At 39.2% G+C, this 24,496-nt stretch overlaps 1 protein-coding gene across 25 annotated transcripts in view; it reads left to right on the top strand.

Moving 5' to 3' along the window:
• mybpha (myosin binding protein Ha) overlaps positions 1-23,987 on the top strand; it is a 31,974-nt gene extending 7,987 nt beyond the window's left edge. For all 25 annotated transcript variants that reach the window (XM_084721093.1, XM_084721095.1, XM_084721096.1 and 22 more), the window contains 8 exons: positions 4,364-4,452; positions 5,267-5,462; positions 5,840-5,979; positions 7,871-8,030; positions 9,306-9,442; positions 16,665-16,851; positions 18,222-18,275; positions 23,613-23,987. In XM_084721093.1, the coding sequence (XP_084577219.1) occupies positions 4,364-4,452; positions 5,267-5,462; positions 5,840-5,979; positions 7,871-8,030; positions 9,306-9,442; positions 16,665-16,851; positions 18,222-18,253 (941 nt within the window). In that variant the 3' untranslated portion in view covers positions 18,254-18,275; positions 23,613-23,987. The remainder of the gene's footprint in view (positions 1-4,363; positions 4,453-5,266; positions 5,463-5,839; positions 5,980-7,870; positions 8,031-9,305; positions 9,443-16,664; positions 16,852-18,221; positions 18,276-23,612) is intronic.
• Positions 23,988-24,496: the final 509 nt, after the last annotated feature.

Below are 24,496 nucleotides of genomic sequence, written 5' to 3'. Positions count from 1 at the left end.
GGACTGCACAGATGTATGGACATAAATCACACAGGTGTTGACAAGACCTTTCATTAGCTGTAAATCATGCTTTCACTTGTACGTACACAGTCCTTCGGTCATTACAGCAAGCTTGACAAATAAGAAAAATAGGAAGGTCAAGAAATTTTAAGTCTTACAGGAACAGTTCACCCCAAAATCTTACTACTGTATAGAGAAAATAGTTCCTCCATGAAGCTGCTCGCAACAAGATCTGTGGATTATCTTGAGAAACTGGATCATGATTTTTGGAAAGAGAAACTGATTTTGATTCTGATTTTTTGTGCTTTGAGCACGACAACCTGAGTGCCATCTATTTCCATTACATTTTGAGAGAAGGCAGACATCTCTATGGCTGATATCTACAAAACTCTGCAACTCACACCAAAATGGTATAGATTTTGGGGTGAACTGTCCATTTAAATGAATAAAAGCGACATGAAGGTAACAAGGATAATATAGTCTATGTATTTTATGCTTCTGAAAATTCTGAAAAGTTCAAACTTGAAACATAAAAACTGTAAAACGAGTAAAAATAAGGTGAACATGAAAAAAATCTAAATTCATTAGTAAGAGGAAAATGAGTGAAAGGGACTGATAATATACCAATATACATTTATATATGTAGGTATACACCAACATGCATATAAATATAGAGAAGGGGGTGTTGCTTTCATTGTTTTGGATCTATAGGTTTAACAACAACTGTGTTTTGTTTCGCAACTTGAACAATAACCGACAGTTAAATTGTTTTAACTGCAGAACTACAAATTGAAAGTAAAATGATTAAGTGATACAACATGTTTAGGTCATAGATACAAAAAACCTGGATTGCCTGGATTAAAAAAAGTCTTCGCTGATACAGTCCACAGGATCTCTTGCACCCCTGCATCATATACAGTCTGCCGTCTACTGCTGCATCAGTCTTCAAGATGATTTAATGGAGGACTGACGCAGGCAAATGTAAACGTTTGACTAATGAGCCATCTGGCAGCCATATTTTTTTTTACTGACTTCAACCCTGTCAATGTCACTTAACTGTCACTTGCTCACTTAAATTTATGGCGGTGGCTCTTAAGCTGTCCTGTTGTGTGGCACAGGTATGACTTAATGACATTAGAATGAAATCTGTCCATAATATAATGCATTTACATTTTCAAAGAAGTTGAATTTTTTAGCCATTGCTTAGTGGAAAGAAGAACTAAGATGCTAAATGTTTTATCTGCTGAACATCAGCATGTTAGCACTGTCATTTTGAGAATATGTTAACATTTAGCACAGCTGTGCCCAAGTACAGCAGAGTAAAGACGCCACGAAAATGCTAAAAAAAAAAACCTAAGTGACGTTTTCATCCTCCTTGTTTGTTTAAACTGGCGTTGGTTTTGTTACTGGAGCTGTGAATTTTCCATCCGCCCTCACACTGAGTCACATTGAGGTGTCGTGTACCCCTGAACCGACATGCCCCAGTTATCCACTTTCAGGATGACAGCTTACACTGGCTTCGTGGTCGGGGGTTCAAACTGCTGCGAACAAACAGGAAACTTTAGCGGAGAAATGCAGTTATGAAACCGGAACCGCTGGTCAACCGAGGGGAGCGAAACACGAGCCTAATTGATGGATTCTGGGTGGCTTGTTGGGGGTTAAAATCAGCAGTGTGTCAGTCACACACTCTCCTCCTGACCAGACGCCCACCAACATGCACAAACCTCAGATAAAGACATGCTGTCCTACATGTGCTGAAAGCCCCCCACAAAGACAGTTTATCCACAGACAAAGACAGATTATACACTGTTTGCAGGAGGACTTGCAAGCTGCTGGATGCCGTAATACCAGCAACACTTCTGGGCATTGCTGGGAAGTGTACTGATTAGCACGGATTATTGTTTGAGCCAAATCTGGAGGCAGACCTGATCCTCGTATGGAATGATGGTTCCAGGAGCCGGATCCCAGCTGGTGCAGCCGTGCTGTGGTGACAAATGTTAGGGTGAGGAGGATGAGACACACTGGGCACGAAACCAGGTTAGATGGAGAAAGTGTGAGAGCTCCAAAAAGACAGGAGTGAGATAAAATGTCTTTTTGAGTAGATGAGAAGGGTTAGAGACGTGACGGAGGGTAGCAACTTGGTTGTTTCATGTATCCTGTAAGCCCTGAGAGCTTTTCAGATATTTGCTGCTTATGCAGAAACATGCAAGAGATGCTGTTCCTGATACTTAGCACCCAGGCTGGATGAAACCATCAAGCATAGCGGCGAAGTCATAAGGTCCAGACTATGGTGCAATTTAATCCATATTATATGATTCATAGCCAGACAGCACCAGCAGTTACTGCACTTGATTTGAGTGTCTGTGTTTTCCAGTAGGGCTGCGTGTTATGGTAAAAAATCATATTGTGATTATATTGACACATTTTCAGATATAATTCAGAATAATTTTTGCATCACAATTTTCATTTTTTACTGAAAAAACGACTATTAAAACCATGATGATGTGACATTTGCTGGAGTCGGTTCAGGTTCAGTGATTTGGTTGTCGCACTTGGCCCTATTGCGATTTCAATAATATTGTGATTAACTGTGCAGTCCTGGTCTGTACATGTTTTTTTAAATCCAGGGTTCTAACGGGTGCTGGAAATCCTTGAAATAAAATAAGTCAGAGAGAGCTTATTTGCTTTTGCCTTTGCCACAAAATAAAGAAGACATCATGGTAAATAAAGGATTTTTATTGAAATTAAAGTAAATTGTCTGTTTTCTGTTGGCTCAGTTATTTAGCATGCCAAGTCTACTTACAAACAGGTGACACATTTTGAAATGCGACACTTTGTTGTGTTTCCTTTAATTTGTCACACTTGTGTAGAATGCTATCACAAAACATAATTTGGGCTGTAAATTTGTCTAAATATGCCATTTACCATAGCTGTAAGGTGCTGTAAAAGCTTCAGCGCACCTTAAAAATGCTTTAAAAGTGCTTGAATTTGACTTTGGAAAAAGGGTACAGGAACTCTACATGTAGAGAACAGTACTTCATTATAATGCTGTTTCCCCCCACATCTTTCCCTTAAAAATTGCAGCATCTGTGGATATTTGTGGACAATTAATTGAAATACTATGAAATTATGGCCGATTGCAGTATCCGAATATCCAGTCCACTGGACTTGTGTTTGTAGGTTTGACCACTCCAGTCAGTTGAAGGTGATGACATCTTCCTGCTGCTTCTTTGTGCGGTGACAAGAGGGAACACGTGTTGGGGTTCTCTAAGTGTCTCATCACCAAAGTTATTTTAAGAGCTGCTGGATGCAGGGTCTTCCTTTTGCCTTTCTCTACCCAGATACTGTACTTTTCCTCTCACACACAGGAACGTTCTTCATATCGTTTTTTACTTTTATGACCACTAATACTCATCAATAATACTGGGATATAAATGAATTATTTCAAATATTGTGTCATGAAAGTATCATTGGCGTCACTTTGGTATTAATTTATGTCTTCATGTAGGCCTAATAATTTGAATAATTGAATAAAAGCAAATCCCACATTTAGATGCATAATTCAGTCAAACAATGAAAATAAAGTGTCAACACTAGTAATAATTTATCTTACAAACATACTGGAACTACATCTACTAATTATTTTGATTTTTTTTAACAGTTTAGTTTATAATATGTTAAACAAAAAGTGAAAAGTTGCTATTTCTAATTTGTCAGAGCCCAAAGTGATGTCTTTAGTTTGCTTTTTTTTTTTGGTCTGATCAAGAGTCAAAAGCTGAGTATTAATTATGTAGCAAGTAAAAGCAGCATATCGTCACATTTTATAAGCTGAAACTGAAGAGTATTTGGCTTTTTTTTCTGAAAAATGACTGAAACAATAAATCCTTTATCAAAACAGATTATTTTACTTGATTGACTAATGGATTAGTCATTGCAGCTCTAAACCATACATTATTATCCTTTCAAAAAACAAAACAAGTTTACTATCAAAACTATCGAAAAATGTTAAGGTTTTGTGATAAATTTGGATCGTTACACAGTATGCGCTAACTTGGAGGGTTAATTTTAGCATCTTTCAGTCATGTCCTCTTTTCATCTTTGCTGAGCAGTGGCTGGTCTATTTAGGTCCTGTTGACCTTTCATTTTGAGCATACATGACCCCAGTTTGAAGAAGACACAAATGGGACATTTCAATCACATGTTATACACCCTACACTTGTAGCCGGCAATGCTAGCTAATGATTTATGCCCACAGGAGTCAAGATGATGTCACTTGTACCATATTAACAGATCAGTTAATCAAAGAAGAAAAGTTCATTATGATGGATGATGCATGTGTCTGACTTGACTTCTTGTTTTTCAGACCGTCCCAAGATCCGCATGCCCCGCACCCTCAGATCCCGCTATGTGAAGCAGGTTGGAGAGCAGATCAACCTGGTCATCCCCTTTCTTGTAAGCCAGCACACACACGCACCATCTGTATAGTTTGAACGTACCACATCAGGGTTGTCCCTGTTTTTTTTCCTGTACTGTAAAGGTGGCAAAGTACGCAGTTTGGGCGCGCACCTTTAGATTTCCCCACACTCAAGAGAAAAAAAATAATTTCACTCTTGCTTAGCAACTTGAGGGCAGACAAAGAAAGATGGGAGAGATAAAGGGACAAAAGGGCAGAGCCTGATATTGAAATAAACCCATGAATTTTCCATAAATACACTAATATAAAAAGAAAAAGAAGAAGAGCTGTGTCCTGTTTGTCACTGGGTCACATGATATGGAAGCTGTTGAAAAAGCTGCAAGTATTTTCTATTCAGATATTTGTATAAAAAAATAAATTAATTACACATAAGCAATCAAAATAGGAGTGCTACATGAGACCAGTCATAATCTTCATTAACATGGTCATCACAAGTTATTGAACATTACATCGGTTTTGTGTCTCACAAACAGTAATTTATTGATGGTTCCCAAGTGAAATCCCTGTGTTTGAGAGTGACGGCTCTGATATACGCTGTTATAAATGATCTGTCAAGTGCTGGTTCTCAAAAAGTTACAACCAAGGTTCAATATCCAGTCATATTTATTTCTGTACCTTAAGCTAAACTTAGCTTTCGTTATAAACACACATTCATTTGCTCATAATAACCTTGATCTTGCAGAAGTTGTACATCATTTCTGCATTGGCAGTCAAAATTAGAGTTAGACAGGCAGGGAAAACCCTTTACGTTGCCACCTTGCACCTCTTAGTTGTCTTTTTCCAACTCATCAGGGAAAGCCCAAACCTGTGGTGTCCTGGCTGAAGGACGGTCAGCCTTTGGATACAAAGAGGGTCAACATCAGGAACAGTGACAAGGACAGCATCTTGTTTATCCGCACCTCACAGAGGGAGGACTCTGGTGTTTATGAGATGACCGTTAAAGTGGACAGCTTTGAAGACAAAGCCACCATCACCCTTCAGATCGTGGGTGAGTCACACATGCACATGTTTACATCATGTGCGTGCATGCGATGTGTAAATGTTGACTTATTTCAGACCTCCCCACTGAAACTTCTCAGCTGTTTGCGCAGCTGACTTGTTGACTTGTTGTTGGTTTTGTGATTCGTGACTTGCTCCAACAGACATTTAAAGCACTAGACAACATATATCACACCTCTAACAACAATGCCCTTTGACCCCATAGTGTTTGACCCAGCTGTCAGCTGCTGCCGTTAAAAGCTGTAGAGGCATTAACGTACAAATATATGGTCCACTTTTGATCTAACTTGGTTGGGAGCAGAGACCTCTCATGCTTCGCTGGTTGTGATTTTAATCCTTTATAAAAGCAGTAATGTGTCCCCTCAGAGCTGCCCGGCCCTCCTGCCAGTGTGAAGCTGGTGGACTCCTGGGGTTTCAACGCTGCTCTGGAATGGACGCCTCCCAAAGATAATGGCAACACAGAGATCACCGGATATGTTGTCCAGAAGGCTGACAGGAAGACCGGGGTATGGCAGATGTTCACATGCAAACACACCGGGCCAATTGCATTGTCAGACTGTTTGAAGTTGCAGACATAGACGGATTAAGGGGAGTTAACGGGAATCCCACCGTAGATACCTATAGCGTAGTTTTGATTTATAGTTCAGTGTCTGATTTCTCCCCGTTGATGCTGATAGAGCCACACAAGACAGATGTGTCATACATGATCAGGACTGGCATGCTTTAATAATATTCCCATTTTATCTGTGTTTGCATTCATCAGTCAATTCACACCTTAAAGTGGGTGCAAACGCTGCTGTACTGGGCTGCAGCACTGTGTATACACAGTATTTAAACATCAACCTTTTTATGCAGTCTGGATTAGTTTTTTGCTTTTCTCGAGGGGTTACAGTTCATCAAAATGCTAACAGGTCGTTTTAAAGTTGTGACTCATGGTTCTGAAAGAGATCTTGCAGAGATGTAAGAAGATACTGCCACCACTAAGTGCTGAAAATAATTGACAAAGCAGCTACCAGAGCCTATAAGGCAGCCCAGGATATTCATAGGCGAGTACATAAGTATTGTATAGCACTCTTTTAGCAGGTTACTCAACAGAGCTGCATGAAAAACGAAAGCAATGCAGGTGGGAAATGAATGATATACAGTAAGAAATAACTGCGTGCAGTGTGTGGTTGCACTCATCTTTACAGCTGATGTGCTGCTAACAGGGCATATAATTTTTCTATCAAACTGACGCCATATTTGTTATACAAAGACAGGAATAAATGAATGTATTACATTTGCCAAATTTGCAAGAGGAGACGAATAATTCTGAATTTGTCTTTGTCTGTTTTATAAAGCTTCCCATTACTCAGCAACTTAAAGAACTGTGAGATTTGTAAGGGAAGCTGGGGCTGATCTGCTGCGACATCAAATTCCTCACTTGCAGGTTTTGCTCTGGAGGACATAGATACAGTCTCAAAGAGGATAACGAGAACACATAAAAATACCAGGTGTAAACGCAAAGGCAAGATCGGACTGTTTATTATCAGCATAACACATCCTGACACAGATCCCATTTTAATGCAAGTGTAAATGGGGTGTCATTTATACATGGTGGTGAAGTGCGTAGAGAGAATTTAATCTAAACTAGGCATCCTATTTATTAGGCTATAAATTCATAAGGCAGAGAGGACTCCTCTACAGATGTCTGGAGTGGATGGACAGACAGAGAGAGAAAAATTGTGGGAGAGATGGATTAGAAAAGAGAAGAAGGAGGGTATAGAGCTGGGTTGAGTCCTGCAATGTGTGTTTCCATAGTAAGCTTAGATCGCTGCTATCAAAAGCTAATACTTTTTGAAACTTTTTACAAGCAGCAGTCCTCCCAAATATCCAGCCATGGCATCCTTCAGCTATTATTGCCTTTGTGTTATAATTTTTTATCTATCAGCTCGCCTTCATCACTGTCAGATCAAACAGCGACGTCCCAATGTTTGGCAGGATATGGGGTCAAAGGTTGTGTGTTATGTTTTCACAATAAAAACCTGCTGGCCTAATATTACCGTGTTAGTGGATGTAAATGTTGAAAATACTGAACAGTTATTTTCATTTTTGACTTCTTCAAGGAAAAAAATATTATTGTATTGTATGTGCTGCATTATTGTTCTCCTTTCCCTTAATTGATTTGTACCCCTGCCCACACTTGTGAATTTCTTTAAATAAATCCTGTCTGTACCCGACCCGGTGCAGATCTCAGTGGCCATAAACATGAAAATCTAACTGCCAACGAGAAGATATCATGATTATGATGGTTAATGAAGTTCACTTGTAATAACCAGTCTGATGAGGACACGTGATGATATATTTTTCTATCTGTGCTTTTCTAAACTGGCCCGTCTGTTTTGCCTCCGCTTGCAGGAGTGGTTCACGGTGCTGGAGAACTACCACCGGCTAACTGCCACCGTTTCCGACCTCATCATGGGAAACTCATACGGCTTCAGGGTGTTTTCTCAGAACCAAGTGGGTACCTCTGAGTCCTGCGCTGTCACCAAGGAGGTGGCCACCATCCTGAAGACAGGTGACCTTCCTGAGTCATTCCTTAATTCCTCCGTGGTCAGTTTGTTGATATGATAGTGGCAGGACTGCTGTGCAAGTGGGCACTTAGAATTTAATGAGCTGCAGTAGGTCTTGAGTGTGTGTGAGTGGGTGTGTTTAAAGTGAAGCCTTGAGGAGTGGAAACGGCCTTGGCACTGCTTTAATCAGAAGTGTGTAGCTCTCTTGGCCAGTGCTCAGCTACTACTGAAATAAATTTGAAGAGGCTCCGACAACATCAAGACAGCTGGCAGAGCAAATGTCGCTCTTCCTGTCTGTGTGTGTGTGTGTGTGTGTGTGTGTGTGTGTGTGTTTGTGTGTGAGTGAGTGAGTGTCTTCCTGTTTGTGTTTTTGTGTTTTTACCTGTGCATGTGTCCCTGCAAGGGATGTCATTTGATTATGTAAGACAATGCACTAAATCTGGCGGTTTGTATGCACATGTTAAGTGTCTGTACATGCATGTGTCCCTTCTAGGACCGGGTACTGAAAACGTGCCAGCATGGCACCGGTTCTTACACGTCTGCACCTACCAAAGTGTGTCACAACTTAGATTACGGTGCCTCATTCTGGTGCCACACACCTGAGCTGTTGATATAAATAGTTCCCCTTTAGTGTGAACGTAACAGACATATCGCCAAATGTGATATGCCTGTAACAGCAACGTGCCTAGTTAACATTACCACAACACCCTGTCGTGATGGTACCCTTCCAGTAGCTAGCGCCTACTTTAAACATAGTTAAAATGCAGAGCTAAACGATCTAAAATGTGGCTGTTTTTCACTCAGAATGATTCCAACAATGGGTGAGATGTGTCGTAAATCTGAAAATGTCTGCATTAATGTCTGCATTTATGTGATTGTTGAATTCTCTGCTTCTCTGTGAAGATTTCCACCTTCCAATGTGGCCACGAATACAAACACATTTGATTTCTGATGTTGTCCAACATCATGTCATTTGAGCTAGTTCTGATCGACCATAACCTGACCCTTACTCCTGCATTTGAGTGTGCAAGCCAAGTGTCTACCCATGCTACCCATGTGTCTGACTTGTCAGAGGAAAGATGAACCTTGAGCATTTTGTTTGGATAGTGGACGGATAAAACAGCCAGGCCAATATATCAGCCAATATAAGTATTGTACCGACGTTTAATTATCATCTGAGAATATCTTGGTCACAAAACTCAATATTTGAGGGACTTTTGACATGCAATACTAAGATGTAGTCAACAGTGAGGTCTGAACCTCGCTCCATGTGTTCACAGGTATTGTCTACAAGCCTCCCGAGTACCCGGAGCACGACTTCAGTGAGGCACCCAAGTTCACCACCGCCCTTAGTGACCGCGCTGCCACCGTGGGATACACCACCAAGCTGCTGTGTTCCGTTCGTGGATGCCCCAAGGTCAGACACACACTATTATAGTCTTTTATCAGTCTATCTTGTCCTTATAGCTGATAGCTAATGCCAACAGCTACTATTTTAAGCTTTGATTGGTTGTTTGGAGCACATGCTCACTGGGCAAACATCTGGATTTGGAATATTTAACATATTGTTGGAGGTTGAATTCTATTTCTCTGATCCAGCATTTGTTATTCTATATTTAAATGGTTTTGTTCTTACTGGCCTCTATAAATCATTTGAGTGTGTGAGATGCTGCTTCCAATGAGGTATTAATGTCACCGCTATAAAGACGCACTGTAGAACTGGGGCAGGGCTTACACTGGTATGTCTATGTGAAGTTTCAGTATGTCTCTCACTGTTCTTGGCGACTGCTGCTCTGGTTAAACATATCTTTACAGTTGTCTGGCTGACGCAGACGGCTTAGGTGGCAGGCCATGCTGGAAATGCAGTTGATTATGTGTCCGAGCTGTCCTTGGCTCCTCACACCAAGGACGGCAGTGGGTGGACGGTCTGCACATGCCACTGTAGTTGAGACAAATCAAACAGGAACCGATGTAGGCTTGGACTGCCCTCGGCAAACCTGACTGTCCCTGAATAGCCTGAATGTGACGACACAAGCTAACACAAGGATTTGAGAGAACAGGCATTGATAGCAGTAGATATTCATGTTTAGGGCTGCCACTAACCAGATTTTCTTAATAGACTAGTCATATATGTTTATGATATTAATTTGAGTGTTTAACACATTGTTAATATAAATTGTTAACATTGTTAACATCGTGCTACATTAGAGAAATACAAAACCATAATCGTGAGCCTTTGAAATATACATTTTTCAAGGGACACAAAGCAAACCACCTGTTAATTGACACTAAATACTGGTAATGATTCTGAATGTGTCAGAAGAACCAGTAAGGAGACTGATTTGTTCATTTATTTCAACACGGTATAACATTGTTCCTCTCCTGACTCCATCAGCTTTACCTTGGCCAGCGCTAAAGATCATGATTATTTAAAGCATCATACTTATATTGTTTTTACACCAAAATTAGCGTGCATATACAGGTTTTTAAAGGCCAGTTAAACTTGTTAGAAAGGCGGTTGACACTTTTCCCATTGCTAATAAATGATTTTGAATTTCTGCTTCTTTTTCCTGATGTCTGCTGGGAAGCAGAGACTCAGTTTGTGTGTGTGCAGAAGAGAAGAGATAAAGACATTTGTAAAAGTTTCTGTATTTGGCCCTCAGTGCTTTTGTAGCTTCTTACTGAATCTCTGTGGTTTAAATATTAGTTTCTCTCCTGCGTCACTGCTTGTACTTCCAGGTTATCTGCTTTATTTTAGTGTTTCATGTTTGCTTTCAGCTGGATAGGATTCGTGTGTTTAGTTACTGCTGATGAAAAACCAACATTTCCTGATTTTGCAGCTTCATAGTAAAAGTTTCTAAATAAGAAAGTAATTGTGAATGAGTAGCAATACTGTTGTGTAGAAGTAAAAGTCTTGCATGCAAGATCTTACTTAAGTAAAAGTACAAAAATATTAGCATTAAACTTTACTTAAAGTAACGAAGGATCAGTCTTTTCTTAACCAATAATAAAACATCATGATTTATTTGTTTATCTGAATCTGCGAAGTAACTAGTAAGTTTTCAAATAAATGGAGCAAAAAGTACAATATTTGCCTCTAGTGGTTCAACAATTAAACATTACCTTAAAAACAGAAAGCTCTTGCATTTTGTATTTAAGTGAAAAATCTTTTTCTATTGTAACTTTGACAAAACTGACGCTGATTTTTGGCTGCAGACTCAGTGTCTTCCATGTTAGAAGAGAACGGGTCTGCATCCAGGCCCTAACAACAAGGCACATCTCGTGAATGAAAAGGTTTAGGGGTTTGTTTTGGTTGTTTTCCTGCGATTAACAGCCCAATGAAAACTTGGACGACTAAGTCTATTCTCATCGGCCCATTTGGATGCAACCCTTTTCATGTTTCAGGGACCACCAAGAGGGTCCAGAAACCTTGGTTTGAAATTTCTTCACGTGGCATGTGTCGGAAATTCCCAGAGCTGTAAATACAGTATGCTGTGGCTTATACAGTGTTTGAAAAAAAAGGACCCAGTTGTTGCTGATTCACACCCTGAAATTAAGATCTATAAACATAGACCCACTCTGTCTAAATGAGTCTTTTGTGCCCGTCTCTGTGGACCAGCAGGCTTGAGTTCTGCTATCAGAGCAAGTGAGTTATAGCAGCTGTGTGAAAACATATCCACTGTTCATCTGCAGGGAGAGACACTGAACACCTCCTCCATACAGGACACCCACATACTCTCAGTGTGTACTTAACCCATGTTTGACCTTATACATTTGAAACTGCTGTCACAGGTTAATCCCTCAATGTCATCATTCAGACACTCAACACTTAGTTCCTCCTCTTACACCACTATGAACCGTACAATTACATGTAATTACAAACAATTGAGTTACATTAAAATAAATGTGATTTGTTTCATTTATCTCACCCACTTGTGCACACTCATTGTCGCTCTTATTTTTTTTTTTTTAATCTCTCTGTCTTTATACAACTTCCATAAATTACATTATTTCACACTCGGGCTGTGAGTGTGTTTATTGAGACGCTTTCTCTCCTCTGCCTCAGGGTCCAGAGCCCATTGAGAGCCGTGGAGGTGCTGCAGCAGACAGCCATGTAGTGAGATAAGCTGTCCTGCTGTCTGATAAAGAGCTGTTGTAAATAGAGGCAGAGAGGACGAGTAGAGCTGAGCCGAGCTGAGAGGATAGATACGCAGGGAAGAGACAGAAGAGACAATGATAAGGAGTATAGCCCGTTGTCCTGTCATGGCTAAGTGGAGATGTTGCTGTATCACAGAAGGTACTATTTTTGCCAGCCGTCCAGACAGCAGCAGTGTTATCAGTGTGACTGACATCCACACACACACACACACACACACACACACACACACACACACACAGATGCTTTGGATTCCCAAAGACAGAAATGTGATAGGACAGAGAGAGGAGGATAAAATAAGAGCAGGGGGAATGTGTGGATGGGTTTATGCTGCCTTTATCTTTGTCAATTAAACAAGACTAAGGGCTCTAGTGCTGAGTTGGCACAGGGTGTGGAATACAGTGTCACTCTGGGAAACTGGCATTAATCTTGACCAAAAGTCTTCGGTGTTTTTACAGGGAGATAAACACACTTACAAACCATTAAAGGCAGAGAGAGAAATATATTTAAAGACAGCAGCAATTTGTTTTGCAAATTTTGTGTATTTTCCTGATCTGATAGTTGAAAATGTTAACAATCCATTTATTGATTAATCATTAAAAATTAAGGTACAGCATGCAAATATTTTTCTCATTTTAAGTCTTATTTACAGAATTCATTAGTGAAATGTTAATTCATAAGGCAATGACAATTTAATGAAACTGAATAAAAACACATTAAGGCTCTCACTCAAAACGCCTGCTCTGGTCTGCCTGTCTTTATTCAACAAGTGGCTCCACCAACCAAAAAAATGTCAATTGTTCATTTCTAGACTAAAAGGGCAGACCAAACCAAACCATGAGAAAACCCTTGAGCTCTAGAGAAGTGGTACATAAAATATACATTACTGATTAATGAAGTCTTAACAGCAATTAATTTAATAATAATTAATCATGAACATCTTTAGCAGCAAGATGAGCTGATGGAGCAGCAGATTTACAATGACAGCAAGGAAAATATGAGTACGAGAAATAAACTACAGGTCCAGAAATTCAAAGAAGAGTCTTCCTGATTGAACTCTTCCAATAAATTCATTTTTGGGGGCACTTTGAGGTAAAGTTGCAGCGGTATGCCAGTTTCTCAATATACCATGGTATGAAAATTGATGGTTATCATATGTTTGCATATCTATGTTATTGAATTCTGCCATATTGTGTTATTCTTTTAAAAATATTGAACTCTACCTTTATTCAACCAAACTGTGCCATAACACAGTTGTGATACTGTGAAGTTCTCATACCGTTGCACTCCTACACTGAGGCAATCTCCCCACCTGCTCTGGTTTGGTATGTTGTGGCACGTCATGCATCCCAGTAGAAGGAGAGGTGCGGTCAAGGGTGTGTCGGTGCCAACCCAGCAGCACACTGCGGTCTTGGTGCCAAGAATGAGTGTGTCTCGTGCGGTCCACTGCCCACCTGCTCAGAACAGATTGACACTTCACTGCACAGTTGTGTCTCATAATATTTTAGTCTCTTTATTTACCCCATCCATAAAAACTCCCTGAAATCACATGGCTGACATGTCATTATTTTTGACATCACATTTATTCTTTCTGAAAGAATGAAGAGTGAAACTCATAAGAGATTTTTAACAGCTCCATAATCCACTGCAGTTAGTAGGTAGCCTGTTCTGAAGGCCAGTCTTCTTCTCTGGTGACCTCAACAGCTGTCTGAAGGCAGCAGGTATCTGTTCAATCTGTAGTCTTTAATTAGAGTGATGTTGCACACATTTACACACAGCAGATCTGCAGTTTAATTTGGTGTTAGGGCTACACAATATTGTACAAAAAAATCATTTTGCAATTATTTTTACAGATGATTATTCTTATTACACGATTAGTGGGAATGACCAATTTTGTATAGACCAGGCCATCTCTGTAGCACTATAGTGCTTCATTAAATTGCTGTTTTGCCAACAGCATTACAGTAAATCTATATCAACAAAATCACATCAAAAATTGATTTGGATATTGCACTTACAATTGCTATTTTGATAATAAATAAATAAATGTGCATGTAAAACCTGTTTAGATTAAAGGACCAGTGTGTAGTATTTAGTGGCATCTATCTGTGAGCTTGCAGATTTGAAACATCTTGTCTCACACTCCCCTTCCAAACATGTAGGAGAACCTATGAGGGCCACAGAACTCATGCAGAACACTAAAGGCAGTATCTAGAGCCAGTGTTTGGTTTGTCCCTTCTTGGCTACTGTAGAAACATGTTGGTGCAACATGGCGACCTCCATGGAGGAGGACCTGCGCCCTCTGTAGATTTAAATGGTTCATTCTAAGGTAACGAAAACATGAAGCACCTTATTTTCCAATGATTATATACAATAGAAAACATAATTATGAGTATTATATTATATATCCACTATATTTATGTATGTGTGTATGTATATATATATATAGTCATGCATTTGCGTTCTCATTATTGATTCCATGCACTGATGCAGTGACCAAACTATAATCCCATTTGATCATAGAGTTTGGAGCGATATGTCCAAATGAAACCTGCAGATCAACCAAGATAAGCAGCACTAACAGCATTACCATTTGTTGGAGGTGTTGGTCTGCAACAACATCATCAACATCTGTGGAAGCATCTCCCACTGCCAAAGGCTCAAATATAACGTACTTGATGTGCTGCCTCGGATGAAAACATGTCCCTCATTTTCGTCAGCCTCCATCTCCTCCATCAGGCAGCTCACTGGAGACTCAACCGATGACATTAGTTTTCACTTTACAACTTAAACTTAAAAAGTTAAATTTCAAACCCACCTAAATGTTAGACCTGTTCCTTCTTGGTACTTGTGTAAAAATGTCACTTTCTACATATTTTATCTTGTCTAAGCTGTTTCACTGAATTCATTCTTAATAATCTTATTCCATAAGCCAGTTCATCAATATTTAATCTATGGATCTAAAAAAATCTATTTACACTTGTTACTTCATCAGAGAATAACCTACATACTCAAAGTGTTTGAACTTATTTACCTTCTAAAATCACACGTCAGTCCCTGAACCGCCTAAAATAGAAGAAACGTCTATTCTGAAAACTTGTCGTAAGCAGCGACACAGAACTAAATATTCAGCGCATCAGCTGATGTGAAATCCAATCACCAGAGTCACCTTGCATGAAGCCAGACTGTGAAGAAATCCACGCATGGAGAGTGTCACTGAAACCCACAGCAGCACATACCTGGTGTCAGGAAAAAGATTTGAGTTACTCAGATTCTACACAACTGTCACACTCAGCACGGCCTGTCTGATCTCACTGGAAGATACGCTGACAGCTGACTGACAGCTCAGTCTACTCAAATGTTCAGTTTGTCCAAAAACACAAGTAAAACCACTGACTCAAAAACAAGCAATTCTGATTCACAGGGTTGTTGTAATGCAGTGTTTCTGAAATGGGGGTACTGGCACCCCAGGGGGTATTTTGGAGTACTGCATAATTCCATAACCACAATTTCTATTCAGTATTCCTATTTTCTACATAATCATACACTGTTGAAAACTGTCAACTCACATAAAACCAGACAGACGAGGAGAGCAACCCAGTTATGTTCATTGTGAGCAGGATGCCAGTGTCAGTACTGAATGACATTTTAATTGCAATATGCAATACGATTAGTGGAAATGATCAATTTTGCATTACAATTTTCATGTTCACTGAAAAAAGAAATGATGATGTGGTATTTATTGAGGTCTGGACCAAACAAACTTTTCATTAAAGATTAAAGATTTTTCGGTCAGGCCATCTATGCATCATCATGTAACACTACAATACCTCATTATAATGAAAGAAGCAAAAATGGTGCCAAAAAATACTGTCAGTAAAATAAAAAATATATTTTAATGGGATTTACCTCAACAAGCTGACACTGATGGCACAGTGGTGTATTGTACTGTCTTTACAAAGGTAAAGGGGGTACATTACTGAAAAAAGTTGGAGGACCACTGTTGTAATCAGTGTGTAACACTGGAATTTCCAGCAGCATCTTCAACTTGGGAAATGAAGGAAGCATATAAACATATATTTGCAAAAAAAAAAAGACAATGTTGTAAAAGTAAATGTTGCTCCTGTTTACAGTGAAGTCAGGGAATTCATTAGCCAGAACTTCAAAAAAACATTGATTTTTCTCTCCCTCCATCCACATGCATGCTGAGTTTTCCCCAGTGCTGAAATTCATTATTAAATTCTATACTTAATAAGATTTTCATTAAATGCACTATGTAGTCATTTTTATCCGCTACACTGATGCAATTCAAAGTGAACCTAAATCTCAAAAGTTCACTCCATTGTGACAATATATTATCAAAACATCAGTGGAGTAGATTTTTGGATTTTTAGGGCTGGCACTGGACGCAGAGAAGGTATCAGTGAGGTACACTGTAGGTATGTTAGTGACTTTTTAAATGTCTCTCTTTTTTTTCTTTCAGCCTAAGATCGAGTGGTTGAAGAATCAGATGATCATCGGTGACGACCCCAAGTATCGTCAGATCTCTAACCAGGGCATTTGCTCCCTGGAGATCCGTAAGCCCTGCAGCTTCGATGGAGGCGTGTACACCTGCAGAGCCAAGAACGCCCAGGGAGAGGCCACCGTCTCCTGCAAGCTGGAGGTCAAACGTACGTATCGGCAAACAAACTGAGGATTAAGTTTTCACTGAATACAGTCCAAATCTATTGAGGTTACAAAATCTCTTTAAAAGTAATTTTTGATATTTTAGGAAACACACCGTCTTGCTAAGGGTGCTTTTCTTTACGCTTACTTATGCTTCCTTGCATCCTCTCACCTCCTCTGATGCGGAAATCATTCCCCCTCTGCCGTCATGGAGGATCTTAGAATCCCTCGAATGTACTTCAAGGACATGACTTTTTTTTTTATTATTATTGTCATTTTTTTATAATCAACATACACAAATTCTTACACAACCAGGTGGTGTGCCGTTGGCTAGATGACAATAAGGCAAGTAAATAAATAATATAATTAATCATAATAAATAACACAGATAATACTAACAGTAATTGGCTATGTTAAATAATTTACAGATCTAAATGAATAATGTAAAATTTTGAATTTGTACTGTGGACATTTGTATGTTTGTTGGTTTGATGCAGCATGTCATCAGAAACTCCTCCTGCTCCTCAATCCACACGTCTCTTCCTCACATATCTCCCTCTCACACCCTCGCTGAGAGGAACTAAGACGCGAGGAAGCGCTGCAGCTGAGGAAGGCGAGGAGACATGTTAGCATAATGAAAAGCACCAATCTAAGTTAGATGAGAACATTGACACCACTTTCATTTGAGCTAAAACCTGCAGCTGGTTAACTTTACTTAGCATAAAGACTGAAAACAGAACAAAAGAATTGCCTGCTAGCACGTCTAAAGTTAACTGATAGACAAATTATATCGTGTTTGTTTGATCTGTGCAATTGAATTTGAAGTTATTTGTCCAGTGATTGCTTGAGTGATTATTTTTTGTTGTCACACTTCTGTAGAACACTGCAAAAAGTGCTTGAAAAGTGCTTAAATTTGACTTTAGGAAAAGGTACAGGGGCTCTGATTAACAGGTTGTGGTTGTAAGGGACGTCAAATTTAAAATTGTTTTAATAACTTTTATAACGTTTTAATGAGCGATATCTAGAGGTGCTAGTGACAGATGCTACCTTTGGCCGGGGCTAGCTAACTGTTTTGCCCTGTTTTCTGTCTTTATGCTAAGCTAAGCTGATCAGCTGCAGGTTTTAGCTTCAGATTTAGCACTAGACATTAAAATGATTTAATTTTTGATTAAACTTTCTCTTCTAACTCTCGGCAAGAAAGTGCATTTCCCAAACCGTCAAACTGTTGCTTCAAATGTTGGAAATCTGTTTGAACCTGTTATTGGTCCCAGCTGATGATTACAATTTCCAAATGTTTAACTGTGATAATATACCAGAACTTAAATCCATTTAAAAAAAAAGAAAGCTAATATTTTTTATATTCCTCTCCCAACAGAGATTATTATTTCAGAAGAGAAAGGCAAATAAACCAACACAGAAACCTCTAGAGGTAAGGAACACTGCCGTCCAGTGTTTTGGGCACAAACATGTAACTTGTGGAAGCACATTTCATTGCTGTACGTACATTTTCTCATAAATAAAATATTCATTAATCATATGTTGCTGCCATCACTAACATTAACGCTGCTCATCACTGCTTTCACACTGTTATCAACCCCGTGTATGAGATAATGACACATTAGTCTTCAGATTCAGTTTGGCAGACTCCTATCATGCCTGCTGACCAGCCATGAAAAATAGTGTTGTTAAACTCGGAGCATCAAATTAAATCCAGTAACAGCTCATTTGTCCTTCCCTCTTGCCCTCTTCTTCCCTTCTCATATTTGTCACCCCACTTCACCCAGCCTCCTCCCCTGTACATCTCATACACTGCGAGCTCTGCTTTTGGATGTGGTAATGTGGCAAAGATTAATGTTCGTTAAATGGAAATACCAAAATCGATGTTTTTACAGCTTTAATGTGTCTATATATATACCCTCACTATTAGGCAGCACCACTCATGTTTGGTATAGGCACTTCCATTTAAGCTTTTTAAATGCTTGAGTGGTGTAGGCTTTCAAGGAGCGTCAGGAGGATTTTCTCACAGTGTCATTACAACTGCTGACAAGAGAAACATGAAGTGGTGAGAGAGGCTGGCAAGATGGAAAAAGACAAAATAGACAGACAAAGGAAAAAAACTGGGGACATTTGAGCGGGAAGAATGATGAGACAGATGACCGAACATGTTGTCAAAGGGATAGCTGAAGGTTGTAAAAGTGTTAAAAGAGTGAATGATAAAGGACATACCACTGGTTCTTTTTACAGCGCTGTGAAACACTATAGCGCTTTCCATACGAGCCGTACATTCAGAACATGTGAGCACGGGGCTAATCACATTATTTAATGTTTATTAGATGGCAGGTCCCTCATACATCTCCTTTCCTCTTTCCCCCTCTCTGCTTACTGACCACCTCTTTGGCATCAATCAGACTAGAATTTGTCTTGTCTTAAAACCGCATTAAAAGGTACATTAACTAAGTGAAGGCAGTTAAATAGCACATTTATATATGCTGCTTTTAGTGTGATTAGTCTATGGCTAGAGTGTGCATGTAATTTAGTCGGAACTTACCCTACCCCGTCACATTTATACGTAATTAGAATAATTCATAAAGAATAAATGACTAGGGTGCAGTGAGTAAATGGTGAAATAAGAAATAGAGCTTGAGATCTGTGTTCAGGCTGTATTATTATTATTAGTAGTAGTAGTAGTAGTAGAAGTAGTAGTTGTTTTTGTTTTTGTTTGTGTTTTGTTTTTGTTTAATTTTTCTCCCCAATTTACTCGTTGCCAGTTCCCCCCATGTACTGTCTCTGCCACTGCCAACTTCAACTGTTTGGTCTGATTATTATTATTATTTTGTATCATGCGTGTTCACTTCTCAGTCAGGTTCACTGCAGACTTGCAGGGCAGGCAGTGCAGCACGATCTGTCCTATGTCCAATTTTGTCAGGCTCAACTTTCCAGGCCTGATAAGAAATAACCTACCAGAAGAAAGATTGTTTATTCTCCTGTGGCCACTGTCAAGAATGATCATCTGTATTCACTTTGTTGTGTGTCGTGATGATGTCATGTCTGACATCATGATGAGCACAGACTTGCTTGATACTTCTCTGTCATTATTGTCTGTTCTTGTGAGGTGTAAATTTTAAACATTTTCCCTAATGTCTCTGGAGTTTATTGCAGACAATTCACATTTGGATATATAGTAAGAGTATAGTAAGTTGCGAGTTGAACTAACCACCTGAAAACTTGTCAACATCAGTGCAAGCACATGATGTTCCTGTTAGCCGCTCGTCATCTTTCAGTGACGAATAACCCCAAGCAAACTTTGGCTTTGATTATACATTATCAAGTGATCATGTTTCTCCACCAAGGATCTTCATGTTGTAACTGAAGTGCTGTTTACATGGCCATTTCAGGAAACAGACCACTGCAAAAAAAATAATATTTAATAAACACGGGTGATTACCTACTGCTGTTTTCGTAGTTTTTGATGAATATTTACAGCAGTAGTACAGTGTATATGAGACTGACTCATGAACTACATTTCACGTGTTCATGGGAATGAAGAGACATGTCACCCAGCGCAACAGCGAGTCTCACTGAGGCGTCTTTAGTAGTCATTGGAGATCTACGACACAGAGGAATAAGATGTATCAGGCTTTGCTACACAGGAAATATGTCTTGGTTTAATTTATTTATTGTTAAAAAGACTGCAGAAAGATAATAGATAAAGGCGTAAGCATGGAAAACAGATTGTCTTCATTTGTCTGCATGGAAGTGCCTGTTGTTGTTAGCACAATATCACTGTGATTTGATCCATAGCATATCACCAAACTTAAATTTTAAAGTGCATGTAAACACACATACTACTTTTGAATTGTGTTTTTATTTAGTTGACATCAAATATAGTTTACAGCTGAAAGAATATGATCACTGCCAAACAGAAAATACTAAACATTTTGCACTCAGGTGTACGTAGACTCAAAGGGAGATTGTGGTGTCATTTTGCCAAGCCTCATTTCCTGGTCTTACTTGTTTCACATGAGCACTGGATGCAGTTTCCGTGCTACATGCACACTACAGAGTTGACTTTCAAGTACAGTCAAGGACACATGTGTTCACACTGTACTGCAGTCGGGCTCGAATGCCTGCCTGATCACCCCCTGCTGTGGCTCTTGTGATCAGATCTTAATGCATCCTCGATGTGTTAGGATGCGCTCACACCTGTATTTACGGCTGCCCGCTTGTGATCAGATTACCAAAGACACAATTTTCATGCCAAGTGTAAACTGCACCCTATACATGACGTGATCCTGCATGTGAGTCTGCGCAGGGGGCCGGGATGCAATCCCTCAAGGCACAGCCATACATGGGAGGGCCTCACAAGGGGGAAAACGAGGGATTAGGCAGGGAGTGCTTTTGGGTGGGTGTGGGGGTGGTGGTGGTGGGGGGTGGAGGGGCTGTGGGGGGGTGATGTCAGTGTGGCACTCCACAGCTTCTAAAAATTACTCCAGATGATCTGACACACAGCCAAACTCTTCACATTACCATGAGTCAACAGGCTGAGGGGAGTGCTGCGAGATGAAGCGAGAATGGGCTAAGAGGGCAGAAACCGAGCCAGATAATCCTCGATGGAAAATACGCAGAGGATCTCTCTCTCGCACACACACACGCACGCACACACACAAAACGTCAAACAAATTACTGGCCGAAGTGATTATTACACCTCATGACCCCATTTAACCCTCTTCTCGCTTTAATTATCTTTCCACCACTGCCTTAAAGGACCAGCAGAAGTCCTGGGCTCAGGTGCATAAAACTCAGCACACAAAAGAAAAATTATTTACATTATCAAAATGGTAAATCAATTATCCGCATCACTGGTAATTAATGTAATAGTAAACAACGAATCCATTAATCACCCAATCGTTGCAGCTCTCATTTTTTACATTGGATTTACAAAGATGTTTTTATGCACGATTCTGTCTATAAAAATCAGTTATTGTGGAAACAGGTGCATGTGCTTCAATTTCACTTACACAGTTCCACCCTAAATGTCTGTGGAAACGCCATTAATTTGCATATTGGAACTTGTACCCACTCCGTCACTCATTATACCTCTAAACGAGAAGAATGGCCAAGAAAAAGAATGGAATAGAAATTTCATTCACATCACATTTAGTAATGGGTGCCAGCTTCCTTCAGTCTCTGACGTATCCTGTGTTTTCCGGGAAGTTGTAGTAATTACACAACTCAAATACACAACTCAACGAAATATATAACATTTCTTGTGTTTTTAAACATTTTGATGAGGAAATATTGCATTTTGTTGCTTTAAACAGGCGAGTTTTATCATCACCGTTCTCCAGCAGCATCAGAATAGCTGCTGCTCTTTCTAGTTCCCGTTCCAGTAATTTATCACATATAAACTGTAATTGCAGTGATATCTCAGTCATCATTATTAAATGTCAGACAGATGGGCAATGATAAATTTATACACAGCAAAAACTGCTAAAAAGTCACTCGTCACTCTAAGACTGTGATGGGCCTTAAAACTAGAAAATAAAGCCAAATATTTCATTTATTTAAGAAATACTTACTTAAAATTTAAAAAAAAATGGTCTCTTCATTGAGCTGACTAAGAATAAGCAAAAAGAACTCTTCCTTCTTAAAGCAAATTATTTTGGTTTCTTGATTGGGCTGACTTTAAGAATCTATACCTTAAACTGAGAGTAATAATTACCTCCAAAAAAGCATGATAGAAACAAGTGCCTTTGTCTTAAATTAAAGCAACAGAAGCATTCTTATTTTTTTGCATTTTTTATTAAAACAGTTGAGGAAAAACTAGCAGCTTCAACGAAAAATGTTGACAACACTGAGTTCATCATTCAGGGAGGAAGTGGAAGTGCGAGCTACAGAGAGAGAACTAAAGTCTGACTGAAACTGAAACTTGGTGGGACATATAGTTTTCTTTATTTCATATTTTCAGAACTGTTAATGCATCGCTGGACTGTGACTCATTAGTTTGTTTTTAGATCTGATAAAGTCCTCAGAAAGTTCTGCTATCTGTCATGCATTTTTCAAATGGAACACGTCAAATGATAATGTGTTAATGAGCCATGCAGTTTTTGTTCAGCGCAGCCATTTGTATTTTGTTGTATGTGCGCTGTGCAGACCAGACCACGGTTCTCTTCATGAAGTGAAATGTGAAGCAGCAGGTTCTCTTCTCCATAGAGGCTGATGCACTCACACTCAATGACAATAAACACAAATTTAAACTTAAATTGGTGTCACTTTGTACAATTCTTAAATTGGGAACAGGTGAAAGTGGTCTTATTATTAATCTCGATGTTATGTACACCATTGTTGTAGCTTGTTTTTGGTTAAAAATAGCTCAATATTAGCTGTAATCTCTTATTAAGACAAAGCTGGATATATTTTCTTATAATGAGATTACTTTTTAATGCAAAACTTGCTTTACAAGATTATTCATCTTTTTAGACAAAAAATAAGACTTATTTCTCTAAAATATATTTTTTTTCCTTTCTTGAATTTATTTTTTGCAGTTTAGAGCTCACGTTCAAACAGATTCAACAATGTGCTTTGCAATTCGGAATCAACTGTCCCTGAACAAAATGTTTTATTAGCATTTATTAAATAACACCTACGACTTAAGTTCATTTTCATGTTTAATGATACGTCTGGCTCCAGTATGTTTTAAGGACAGTTTGTGTGTGTCCTGAATCCCTCTAACCCCCTCTGTATGTCTCTCTCTTATCCTGTCCAGAGTGTTTGAGGACGTGTAAGACAAAGTCGTGGCTGGCTGTGGAGCAGTGTGTACATAATGAAAAGGAGGACAGAGCAACATACCAACCTCTCCGTACCTTTTTCCTTACCCCTCCCATCCATCCCTGGCTCACCCACTCCCTCTAGTATGCAGGGAAGACCCACACCACCCAACCTGTTCCAGTTTGCCATATGTTGTACTGTATGTTATTTTAGATGGTGACATGTATGTGAGGCTATATTTACCATGTGTTTTTTCTGCCTGTGTCCATGTGCTGTTGGTTACAGTATATACATATACTACCTAATAAAACAGTGAATCTTTGGACGTGCTATTGCAATGACTGTATGAATGTGTAATAAAAAATGTATTTTATTATGTATTCTGTGGATTTCTACACAAATTTTGAGAGACCATTTGATGCTTGTGTTTATTTAGAAAAAAAAAGGTACAAATGACATTGAGGTTGAAGAGAATATGACTCAAAGGGTGTTATTGCGATTAAAGGGATGGTTCGTCTGATCAATAAAAAAATGCAAAGAGTCCTATCTAACCATGCAGATAGTTTCAGATTTCTCTGGTGAGGTGTTGATATGTCTGTGTTTAAGTTTTCTGCTAAGAGCCCCATGGTAGTAAGGGCAATTTTTGTTAGATGCACGCTGTAATTAGTGACCGATACCACTTTTTTCAGACCGAGCACAAGTACAAGTACTTGCATTTGGGTACTTGCCGATACAGAGTACAATAAAAGTACTTAAAAATGCCATTAAAGTTCTTACAGTAACTTTTAAAACATGTTTTATTTTCATTAGATGGTCACTTTCTAAATGTCAAAAATCATTATTGCTGTTTCCTGCTACAAGTGTAACCATAGTTAACTACAC

Source organism: Lutjanus erythropterus, chromosome 6, assembly GCF_056507025.1.
Source record: "Lutjanus erythropterus isolate fLutEry1 chromosome 6, fLutEry1.hap2, whole genome shotgun sequence".
NCBI classification, from domain to species: Eukaryota; Metazoa; Chordata; class Actinopteri; order Lutjaniformes; family Lutjanidae; genus Lutjanus; species Lutjanus erythropterus.
Note: the sequence above shows the minus strand (reverse complement) of the source record. Positions and strands in the feature narration are given on the sequence as shown.